This window comes from Sabethes cyaneus, chromosome 2, assembly GCF_943734655.1.
Source record: "Sabethes cyaneus chromosome 2, idSabCyanKW18_F2, whole genome shotgun sequence".
NCBI classification, from domain to species: domain Eukaryota; kingdom Metazoa; phylum Arthropoda; class Insecta; order Diptera; family Culicidae; genus Sabethes; species Sabethes cyaneus.
In genome coordinates this window covers 206777040-206788904 of record NC_071354.1, presented here as the reverse complement: position 1 = coordinate 206788904, position 11865 = coordinate 206777040, and the positions used below count along the sequence as shown (strand labels likewise).

General features: G+C 37.7%; 1 protein-coding gene across 1 annotated transcript; it reads right to left on the bottom strand.

Annotated features, from left to right (window-relative positions):
* Nucleotides 1-202: 202 nt before the first annotated feature.
* LOC128737351 (cuticle protein 8-like) lies at nucleotides 203-9821 on the bottom strand. The gene is made up of 4 exons (XM_053831974.1): nucleotides 9726-9821; nucleotides 9411-9554; nucleotides 9120-9312; nucleotides 203-305 (listed from the first exon to the last, which is right to left on the bottom strand). The coding sequence occupies exons 1-4, from the start codon at nucleotides 9729-9731 to the stop codon at nucleotides 229-231; spliced, it is 420 nt and encodes a 139-aa protein (XP_053687949.1). The 5' UTR covers nucleotides 9732-9821; the 3' UTR covers nucleotides 203-228.
* Between the last annotated feature and the right edge of the window lie 2044 nt (nucleotides 9822-11865).

The following is an 11865-nucleotide window of genomic DNA, read 5'->3' as shown; positions in this document are numbered from 1 at the left end:
TGTAGTGGCGGCTCGCATTGTTTTTCGAGGCTTGCAGGCTCGCGGCTGAAGGTCAGAGGCTTCGTAGCGGAGACAGTTGGCTTTCTGAAGCTTTATTTTTTTTCTATGAGAGAGAGTGTGTTTGTATGAGAGAGAGTGACTAAGCGGCGAAGCGATTCGTAGGACTCCGAAAACTATTGGGGGTCCAACTCGGCGCATTGCCCTCTGGTAGTGCTGGCTTTGCTGAACTTAGTGAACGTAGTGGCTGAGAAGTGGAGCCGGAGCGTGGTAGGCAACCGGGGCTACAACCTTGTGGACAGCTGGAGCTGTGGAAGAAAAATGAAAAGAAAAAAATAAAATGCAAAATTAGTGTGAGCTGTTAGCACTATGTTTGTGGTAGCCCAAGAGCGTGGGAAATTTGTGTTCGATTTTGTTTTTTGTTTTTGTTTTCGTGATGTGCTATGTTGCACTGCAGCATAGTGGAGCAACACGAGACCTAGTTAGAGCATTACAGCAAATGCCACGAGATTCCCACCCTATTGCTAGGTTAGACTCGTTGAATTTATGTATAAAAAATAGAAAACCCGGTTATTCGATCCATTAGGTTAATTTAAAAGGCTTATTTTAAATTAGCTACCGACATAAATATACTCAATCAAACTACAAATTGCATTTGAGCTTTGTGCTCTTATGATGGTTCATAAAATTAACTCCACATAAAAGTAAGCGATGTAATAATAAGTGATGATCGCTCGATTCCGAGAAAAAATATGATGAATACGGCACCAATTGATGCCATGTAACACCAATTGAACCGTCTAACTACGGAGATTATTGCAAAATAATTTATTCCCCTTAAAATTGACCACTGAAAAATAGCCGTTCGGATAGACATTCTTCGCTGAGGAATTCCACGCAAATTGACGACTGTTCTCTATGATTAAATATGTTGTTTCAAACTACAAGTGCGCCATTTTGAGTACCACTAAAAATCGACACGTCTTTTCTTCGGGAAAATTTTGTAAACTTCCGTACAGCAATTCCCATGAACTTCAGTTTCTGGTTAATGATAAAGTTGATGAAATTTACTTAGCATCCCAGGTAAATTGGTTCGTGTGAGTGTAGATTACTAAGAATTCACATAATCATTGCATGAAGAGTACCGTGGATGAGAATTACCTCTGTTTTCACGTAGATTTGGCGTACCGATTTTTTCGAGTGTACATCACAAATGTGCCTCTGTTGGTATTAGTGCAAGATACGTTTTCCATGGGTTACTGTGGCGGTGTATTCATGGCAACTGTCAAAAACACGTGTTTTCAATAAATCAGCTATTTATTTGGTACAGCTAGAGTATTTTGCCACGATTTCCTTCGATTATGTAGGTTTTTGAACAATTACTCAGTTAAAGAGCTTTAAAATTCCAAAAGAAAGTGATTTTAATGAGATAGAACAGGGAATGATTGAATCTCACAAGAAGGAAGGCGTAATCGGCCGCGAGCAACGCGAATAATCGGCCGTAGGCTGCAGAGAAACTGGTAAGAAACTATTTGAAGAACCCAGAAACTTATGGTACGATACAACAAAGGTCGAAATAATCGAAGATAGCATCGAGGGTTAAGTGTTCCTTTGTGAATTGACACCAGTTTTACTACGGAATCTTGGATATTCCAAAAATTTAACTTTTATCGTGGCCAACCCACAATCCGGATCTAAATCTAGTTGATAATATCTGGGAAATCATTGTGCTACGGATATAGAGAATGTAGCTGCTTCATCGTAATTGCCTATTCACGTCCTATCCAACACAAATTATTAAAAATATCAGCATTTTTATGACACAGAATGCAAAACTAGTTATTCCCTAATAGTATAGTTTGTTGTCTATCATACGCGATTAATCAAAGTGAGCTGAGATCTAGTTAAATGCTTTTCATCATTAAAGAAGTCATACCAGCCAGATTTCCTACGTTTTTTCGTGCGACGACGAAGAAAAAGTCGACTAATCGTTTTAATTTCCGTCATTCATAAATGAAAATAACTCACGCAGGCATTGTCGTTATTCTACAGCCAGGAAAACTTGCCTTACCTGTAGAAATTTTTCAGAATAACATTTGTCATGCCGTAAACATTGTTGTGATTCTTAGTTCGGACGATGAAAAATTTTGATGGACGGATTTCAAAGCGGTACGACGAATTTAAGAAATAAAGTCAATTGCGTAATTTCAATAATATTCTTTAATAATCGCTTTTCAGTGATTTCAAAGTTCACGGATCGCAAGGTAAGTGTGTTTTAGGCAAATCAGCTCAAGAACTTTTGGAAAGTGCATTAAATCCATCCAACAAATGATGAAAATTGGTACTTACTACAATACTTACTACGACGGAAATTAGAAATAAATCCTATGCCAACAGCAATACATTGTAAGAGCAATACAACACAGCATTGATGAGTAACAAACAGCAGTTTTGGAAGCGTGGGAAAATTTGGAAATGGAAATTTTAAAGAACTTGTTTGAAGGTATGCCTAAAGGGATTTTCTAGCTTATCGAGAATGCTTTATAGTAGGTATGAGGTAGAATCGAACAATTGATTGCACTTTTTAATTCAAAAAACTAAGTATAATATCAAATATAAAACTAAAACTTGATGACGCTTACCAAGGTGAAAATTTCAAATTTGTTGGTGACTAAGCAGCAATTATAACAGCAAGTTATAATTGAACGAAAAGTGCAGCTTGCTAGCACATAGAACGCTCGTGGAAGTTATTAAAGCTTATGGCGATAATGTTTCGACTGAAAATTCGTGTAAAGAATGGTTTCAACGTTCCAGAGATAAAACCGTTGAAGGCAAGCCTAATTCTGAACAACCAATAAAGAAAGGCGTATTGAATCCAGAAATCGGCCGTAGATCGGAGTAAACTGGAGGAAGCTGACCCTTTCATCACTTTTTACTACTGCAACTTATTAATGACCAGAAATAGACATAAATAACTTACTAGGGTGCTGGATGAATTCGTCTATGGCGGGTCTTCGTCTACTTTTCAAACACACTGGCGCGAATTACAGTCAAACTAACCTGATATTGATATTTATAGATTGTCTCTTCGGTAACGAGGAAAAGATTATGTTAGAAAATTACTATTTCTCACTATTTGTTCAAAAAATAGAAGTCATCTTGGTTTTTCTACCAGTTTTGAGTATTACGAAGAGAAGTTTGAGTTTGACGAAGAGTAACTAATTGAAACTTTGAGCTGTGATGCAAACTATTTACACTTTTTTTGTAGTAATTGGGTAGTTCTTGCACACGGCTCAAAGAATACGTACATAGATTTTTGTAAATAATTGCTGTCTGTCCAGAAAAAACGAAAGAAATCTTGCTTATGACGAAGTGAATTTTCGTATGACGAACTCCCGCTGGAGCATGAAAAATTGTTCAACTGAGATATGTAAGTTCTGAAATATTTTTTCGGGCTAAATGGGTTTACATGTACAGGCAAGATGTGTCAGATTTACCTGGTGTAAAAAACTTGAGTACTTGCGGATTAATTCGCAATAAAATATGAATCATGTTTACGTATGACGAAGAGGGTCCGTAACCCTATAACTGAAGGTGATAAAAGTGTGCTGCTAGGGAGTGAACTATTTGAACTCAGCAATTCAAATGCTCCATTGGATAGCTGCAGCAGCCACATGCTCAATTGTAAAATTCACGACGACATTACTCGATGAAGATTTAAGTCAAACGCGAAAGAAGTTTGCTGAATCATTGTAAGTGGCCAAATGCGCAGTTTTTATGCGATTTACATCCACTATAATGATGCGGGGTCGTGCGGTTTTCAGTTCCTAACCTTACAAATGCAGTTTTAGGCATTTTAGGCAGAAAAACCGCCAGAATGCGCAAAAAGATATTATAAAATTATTCTTCTGCACTCAGTAGTCAAAAAGTTTGGGGATATTTGGGATATTGGAATATTTCATCACACCCGCCGTATTCACCGGATATTGCTCTATCTTATTGTTTCAACAAATACAACACGATGCTAGGTCATCGGTTCACTTCTCTTGCAGAGATTGAAAATTGGCATGAAACTTGAATCATTTGGAGAAAAACGACCAAATGGTGCAAAAAGACATTTTAAAATTATTCTTCTGCGTGACAATGCTCGGCCTCATGTTGCAAAAGTGCTCAAAAAGTATTTGGAAACCCACAAATGGGACATTTCTTTACGCCAGCCGTATTCACCGGATACTGCTCCTTATAATTACTGGTTGTTTCGACAAATACAGCATGAATTAACAAGTCTTCACCGTTCACTTCTCTCGAAGAGATCGGAAATTGGCTCACTTCAAAAGACAAAACATTTTTGTTCTAGACGGGTTTGACCTTGAAAACGAACCGAATACTTTTATTCTCCCAATGCTTCATAATTTTTTATTTCAAATATATCAGGAATAAATTGTATGACTGCAATTGCCAAAATCTTGTAACTAATTTACGATTTAGGTATGAAATGTGTGTGCGGCTATAGAAAATAGTCTTTTGAAAAAATTATTTTAAACTAAATTCTTCGAATCCTAGTCCAATCTTAGTTCAGTTTTATTCTGAAACTAGGCCAAATATCAGCTTTTAACCAGCATGCGTGTAAAAGCATGTAAAAGATGATGGGATTCTTATGCCCACATGAGAAAGGCCTTAACTGGGTCATCCATTAGGAGACTAATCAAGTCGGATGGATATAAACTATAATAGGGTATGTTGCTGCTTCGTCGGAATTGCCAATTCGCGTCCTATCCAATACAAATTATTAAAAATAACAGCGATTTTTATGACACATAATGCAAAATTAGTTATTCCCTAATATTTTAGTTTGTTGACTATCATACGTGATTAATCAAAGTACGCTGAGATCTATTTGAATGCTTTTTTTTTCTTAAAGAATTCCTAGCAGCCAAATTTCCTACGTTTTTTCGTGCGACGAAGAAGAAAATGTCGACTAATCGTTTCAATTTCCGTCATTCCTAAAATGTAAATAACCCACGCAATGCATTGTTGTTATTTTGCAGCCGGGAAAACTTGCATGACCTGCAGAAATTTTGCAGAATAACATTTGTCATGCCGTCCTACACAAATACATGCGCGCTAGCTTGGTAAACATTATTGTGATTTTTAGTTCAGACGATGAAAAATTTTGATAGACGGATTTCAAAACGGTACGACGAATTTAAGATATAAAGTCAGTTGCGTAATTTCAATCAAATGCTTTGATAATCGCTTTTTAGTGAATTCAAAGGGCACAGATCGGAAGGTAAGTGTGTTTGAGTTAAATCAGCTGCAGAACTTTTGGAGTATTCTTTAAATCCACCTAAAAAATGTTGAAAATTAGAGTGGTTTCCTTACTACGACGGGAATTAGAAATAAACCCTAAATAAATGTATAAATAAGTTTAAATCTATCCAGACATTTTTTGGCTTTTTGTAATTGTCGTAAGGAGGCAGATCAATAAACTCTGACTCTAGATTGGGGGTGACCAAGTGTCCCAGATTTTGCGGGACAGTTCCAACCAACATTTCTGTTTAAGTGTAGCATATTAAGCTATTACCCGTGGAACAAGCGCTTTATAAGCTATTACATAACCAAAATATTACTTCGGTGACTTGTCCCGGTTGACCAAGTGTCCCAGATTGTATCCCACATTGATTATTGTTTTTCTATCCCTCAAAATTCTGGTGAAATAAAATCAAACGTTGAATTTATTTTACGCACACAGCTGCAAACCAATACAACCTAGGAAACGAGCGGCTGTTTTTTATTGTAAACAAAGTCTAGACTAGTGAAAAAAACCAGTTACATCGCTCAGAATAATGATAAATTGAAGAAAGTTTTCCTAGAAAATCCCTGCGTACGAAGAATTCTGAAAACTTGTACTACAGGAATGGTTCGATCACTTTGATTCAGTTTTGATTCATTTGACAGTACCGTCTCAACCGAGCAAAATTTGATAAAATGATATATGGGACATTTGTAAAACTAGTTATTATCTACAATTTTGCAAAACAAAGTTTTGCTGCATCTTTTGTAGTGTCGCTACAATGCTAGTAATTCTTTAGTGACTAAATGAACGTTCATCTGTAGTAGCATTGTAGTACCGTAAATACTAAAGATACAGCAAAACTTTATTCTGCAAAATTGTAGATAATAACTAGTTCTTCAAATGTTCCATGTATTATTTTGTAAAATTTTGCTCGACTGAGATGGTACTGTCAAATGAATCAAAATTACGTCAAAGTAATCGATCCATCCCTGCGTTGTACATTCAGCTGCAAAATACATATATTTATGTATCAACCCAGCAAACCACAAATCGTATAATAATGTGTGAAAATCATCTTAAATATCGCTGAACAAGCTCGAAATCGTACATAAAGCTTAATAAAGCGCGCCCTAGTTTACATTTATTCGTACAAAATCATAGTAACTGATTCACATACGATTTTCGTCACAGAATTATATAGCATTATAGAACTAATCATGTTGAGTCGGATTTCATCGTATACAAATACTTATGAATGTGAATTGTTTTCATATAATTTGCAGTATGTATATTGCCTCCAAAACAGCACGCATATGCTGTTTTCGTGCATCGAATGCGATTTTTCAAAATATATATCGGTACATATATCACATTTGTTACTTTGATATACGTACGAAAATGTTTGCTGGGAAGTTGCTTTTATATTTTTTGTTCCCAGATAACACAACATCGTAATAGAAAGTTCACATTAAATTGTATGCATGTCAATTTTACATTGGAATTGTATAACGATTAGAGTATATTAAAACAAAGTGAACAAAAAGTTGTTTTACAGTCGTGCGTGTCCTCATATACAACTCATGACTGTGAGTCATAAAGCAGTGTAGATTATTTCAATATTAAGTTATGTCTTAATCATATATCCAGGAGTATTATGTTGCGTGTTCTATAAACCACGCAAGATAGAATTACAAATGGTTGTCAAAATTTTCGCACGTATATTGCCTCCACTTTGGTACTTTTATGTTCCTAGGTGGTATGAAATATAACTTTTTCGTTCAGATATGATTTCGTATATCTCAGTTGCAATCGAGATATACAAACCAAATTGTTTACTGGATTATGCAACACAGAACTACTCGGGAAAAAATAACCATAAAACGAAGATAAAAATTATTGTAACGATAGGATACAAAATACAGTAAAAACAATAAAATTTATCATCAAAAAAGATAACCAAACCATCCAACTTATTGTTGTTCGCCATAACTTCCATGGTTTTCAGAGATTCTACCATAAAAATGACGGGTTGTTAAGTATCTTAACAATAAAAAAATTTAGTTTTTCGCGAACAAAAATTTTCATTTACAGTAAAAGTTATCGTCCTTTTAGGGTAATTTTTTTAGGCGAAAAAACAAAATATAATTAAAAACGGCAGCAAATTTATGATGAAATATGGCCAATTCTATAAAAGAAGAAACAAAAATATGAATAAAATTTGAATTTGAGACACTTTTACAATAAATTTACCATAAGTTTCAATGTTCACAATAAAAACTGCTGAAGATGCATTGTTTCTACAGCAAAATTTAATGTAAATTTTTTACGGGTAATTTCCTATGGTATTTATTTGCCATCTAAAATGTCGGAACGCGTCTAGAAGTAATCAGATCACTTTACTCTATACCCAACTGACGTGACGTCCCGAATTATACGAGACAGGCCCGGATCGCTTTGCTCACTTATCATAGACAAGTGTCCCGGATTTTATGGATTTTTGGGTGTTTTTTTATCGCCCATCTATTGCTTTTTTATTCCACACTTGTTGCCGCTAGAATCGTTAACGTTGTTGTTTATTGCGTTATACCTACGGGGGACTTGGCAGATTTTTGAATTACTGAAAAATCCCAGTTAAATCTTAAAACGCTCAGAGCAATGCTACAGGTGAGACAGATTTTTGTCTGAAAGTAGCGAAGAATATTTCGGGAAGATCTCTGCCCATTAAGAACCGTTAGAAGAAGTACATTCACTAGAAAAACACATGTAATTTTCTATTAAGTTACAGTTAAATTGATTTATTATGCACTACAGAACTAATTTTGGATTCTATTTTATTTTCCATCCCACTTGTAGTTGGGAATAATCTAATCACTTGACTCTAGACAAAACCCCTGCACGTCATTTTTACAACGTTTAAAAAACATCAATAGTATTGATTACGTTGTGGTTTTACGGTTTGACAACGAATTTTATACTTTGTAATTTCAGGTTTTCAAAGAGAATTTAAATCCTTACTTAGAATCTAAGTAAGATCTCAAAGAAAATAGGATTAACCGGAAAATTAACTTTGAGTATTCAATCAAATGCGGCATCAAACTGCTTTGATATTTTAATGATTGTAAGAATTCGATATATTAGTCGAGATCATCATAAATGCTATTTATTGAAACTGTACCAAGAAATTTAATTTTGTCTCAAGCAACTTTTCGACTTGGACACTAAAACCGTTATAAGTGTGGAATAAAACCTATACTGTTACTTGGAATAGAACCTAACGGTGGCTTATCATGTTACTCTTGACTGCTTGTTGAAATAGGTACTTATAATTTCCGCCTAACAAAAACTTTCACGAGTATCTAAAAAACTTTCTAATAATATTTTAGTAATAATTTAATTTCATTCCATCAAATAATAAACAAAAACATGTATCAAATTTGAATTTGTGACACTTTTACAATAAATTTACCATAAATTTAAATGTCCACAATAAAAACTGTTGACACAAAGTTTCTACCACAAAATTCAATGTAAATTTTTGTTCGGGTTGTGTAATCGAAAAACAATTTTAACCAACCACTTTCTACATCTACACTCATCTAAACTCATAATTTTCACTAAAAAGTCTCACTATTTCTATGTTTTGAGACCAAAATCATACTATATCCCTTTGACAATTTGATAGAAATTTTTCATACCGTATGCCCTACCAAAAAAAATCCAACTAAAATTTGCAAGAATATTTCCAACTCGCAAGCACTCAGCTTTCATATCCCCAAAAGAAGACTTGCAAATATTCACACTCGAAACAACCGAAACAACCACTTACCGGACTTGTGCACGACGGCATTGAATCCGTTGTGGTCATCGGCAGTGTAGTCGACGGTGCGCACGGAACCGTCGGGTTCGACCAGCGAGTATTGTCCCTTGACAACATCGCCGTCACGTTCCTCGGCCTGGGACTTGATGTCACCGGTGTGCGGGTCCTTGATGCCATAGTTGAACGAGTATTTCGGGTAGGCCTACATGAAGGTTCGGACGAACGAACGAACGAACGAACGGACACATTAGTCGAAAGCTTCCAGGTGGAGCGAGCCTCTCGCTAGGGATAGATACTTACAACTGGTTCGGCAACGACGTGTTTCACAACAGGAGCAGCGTGCAGCACTGGAGCGGCATGCAGCAGAGCTGGACCACCGTAGTGTCCATAATCGATGGGCGATGCACTAACGGCTACCGCAAGCAGGGCAATGGCAACGAAGCACTGGAAGAGGGATAGAATCCATTAGCATTTTCAGCATTTTCACCGGTCACTCACTTCGGCTACACTTCGAAACTAAAAGTCCATTTTCAAACTAGCTTAATTCACTTAGTTTCATTCAGGACACTCAACCACATAAATTCCTCACAACATTTGGTTGCATAAAAATCATACCTTCATGGCGATAATGGTAACTAAAATAACTTAAACACGTTTCTAGAATGAAATAATGTTTCTACTTGTGCCGTGCTCTGTCAGTAAACTGAGACACTATTTTGCAAAGAACCAAACTGAACTGATGCCTATTGGAATGGCCATAACGTCTTTTATACCGATTGGAAACTCTGAAAATTTTTGTGTCTCGTGCTATGCAGCAGCTGCTGCTGTCCGTATGTCTAGAATCACGGTGTGGTGGCGGCGGCGGTGGCGGCGACGACGACGACGACGAGGTGGAAGCCGCGAAGGACCAACTCTGTGCCTTTTTTTCTAAAGCTCCAATCGGCCACCAATCAGGGGAGGGGGATGCTGAGAGCTACCCCTAGCTGCTGCTGCTGCTGCTGCAGACATAAAGAACGCGCGAAGTGCAGCCACACACAAAATCGATACGGTCGCTGAGGCAGTGCAGTAAAACAACACACAGCCAGCAAGCCTACAATTTCATTCATTTCGTAGGTAGCCCCGAAAACAAGCACTCGCGCGCGCTCTCTTGCACGCCGCCCTCGGTGGCGTCGTCGCTGGCCGGCCCGATCGACCTGAGAAGCCGCGAGAGATTTACAACGGAGCCGGTGGCGACGAACCCTGGCGCGAGCGACCGATCCAACAACTGCCTCAAACTGCGGCCAACCGACAGTTCGGAGCGGTGAACAGTGGGATCGAATGGCTTATAATACAAGACTAATAGTTCGGTTAGCTTAGGGAAAATAAATTTGGGAAAGGAGGAAAATTTTAAACTCACAGCACCCGTTACACATTGTGCCGAAACAAAAAAAACGTGGGACAGTCAGACCGTACGGCAGAGCCGCCGGCCAAAGTTCCGCCAGGGCACATCAGAAGCAGTGTGGTACGACGACGACGACAGAAAGCGAGAGTGAGAGAATCTCGTAATTTCCCAACCGCGTTCGGGCGCGTGGGTCCGTGAAGTGCGCCGCTAACAGCGCAGCGGCGGCGGCAGTGCAAAGTTCTGTTTCTTGAACAGACCGCGCGGGAGCGCCTGGTCGGATCTGTACCGATATAGCGCCCGTACGTGTAGAGCGTATCACATTTTAAAGTGCTTGTACTACATCGCAATTAAAATCATAAAAATTGGAATTTCGCCTACCAGTGGGTCGTGTCTTTGGGGTGCCCCCTTTTCGGCCTCCGCCTGGAACCGACGGCAGACGCGGAGGTCTGCGCGTAGCAAGCAAATGTGCCTATGCATGTGCGATCGTGAGGGATTGCGAGACCTAGATGCCGAAAAGCTGCATTAAATGGGTTTTTTTACTTTTCTGCCAGTATGCAGAGCGGGCGGTTGTGTTGTGTGCCGCCTTTTTGGTGCGCAGCTGTGCTGCCTACAAATCCACGAAACCAGAAGCGTGTGAGAAAAAATACGTTTTCCCGAAGTGGCTGATAAATCGAACCGATTCAGCGAGATTTAATGCAGGATTGGAGGTTATTACGGAATATTACCAGCAAACTTGATTTGCTGCATAAGGAAGAGGAAATTATTTTCTGTTAAGCTTGTATGTGTAAACTAATTGAGTGTGCTCTATGGCAATATTGATTACCCCGGCAACAAACAATTAGTTAGCAGCTAATAAAAAGTAGTCAGACATCAATGAAGCTCATAATGAGTCAATTCAGTTGACAAGAAAAGCTAGTTTAAATTGCACGTAATTTGATTACTATTAGAACGTTCTCTATTTCATTTATGCAAAAATAATAGTGATAGTGTGTTAAGTATACTTTATTCAACTATTGAAACAACAACGTGAAGAGAAAGGAAACACAAAAGTATCTAAATATCAAAAATAGTGAAGTTTCACACGACACTAGAATGCTCTTTTGCAGAGGTACTAGAACTGCGTACACGATTGCGTTCTGATTTCTTAAATGTGACAGAAAATATACGATTTCATACATGTTACAAAAGACTTTGAGAACAATCTTTTCCGAGGTTGAGACAATCGCGCAGTCGTAAATTCGCACCATCAACACCGCATCGAATAATGGATTATTCAGCTCGTAAGGTAACGACATGTGCGATAAAACAGCCAATCTAACGACTGTGTCTCGTACTTAGTCGTCGATTGCCAATTTCCATGACATAATTATTTTA

Bases quoted from the DNA above. Each gene is read 5' to 3' on its own strand.
- LOC128737351 (XM_053831974.1), bottom strand. The intron at 9,313-9,410 runs GTAAGTATCTAT...ACCTTCATGTAG, and splicing joins ACGTCGTTGCCGAACCAGTT to GCCTACCCGAAATACTCGTT. The intron at 306-9,119 runs GTAAGTGGTTGT...TTTCTTCCACAG, and splicing joins TGCCGTCGTGCACAAGTCCG to CTCCAGCTGTCCACAAGGTT.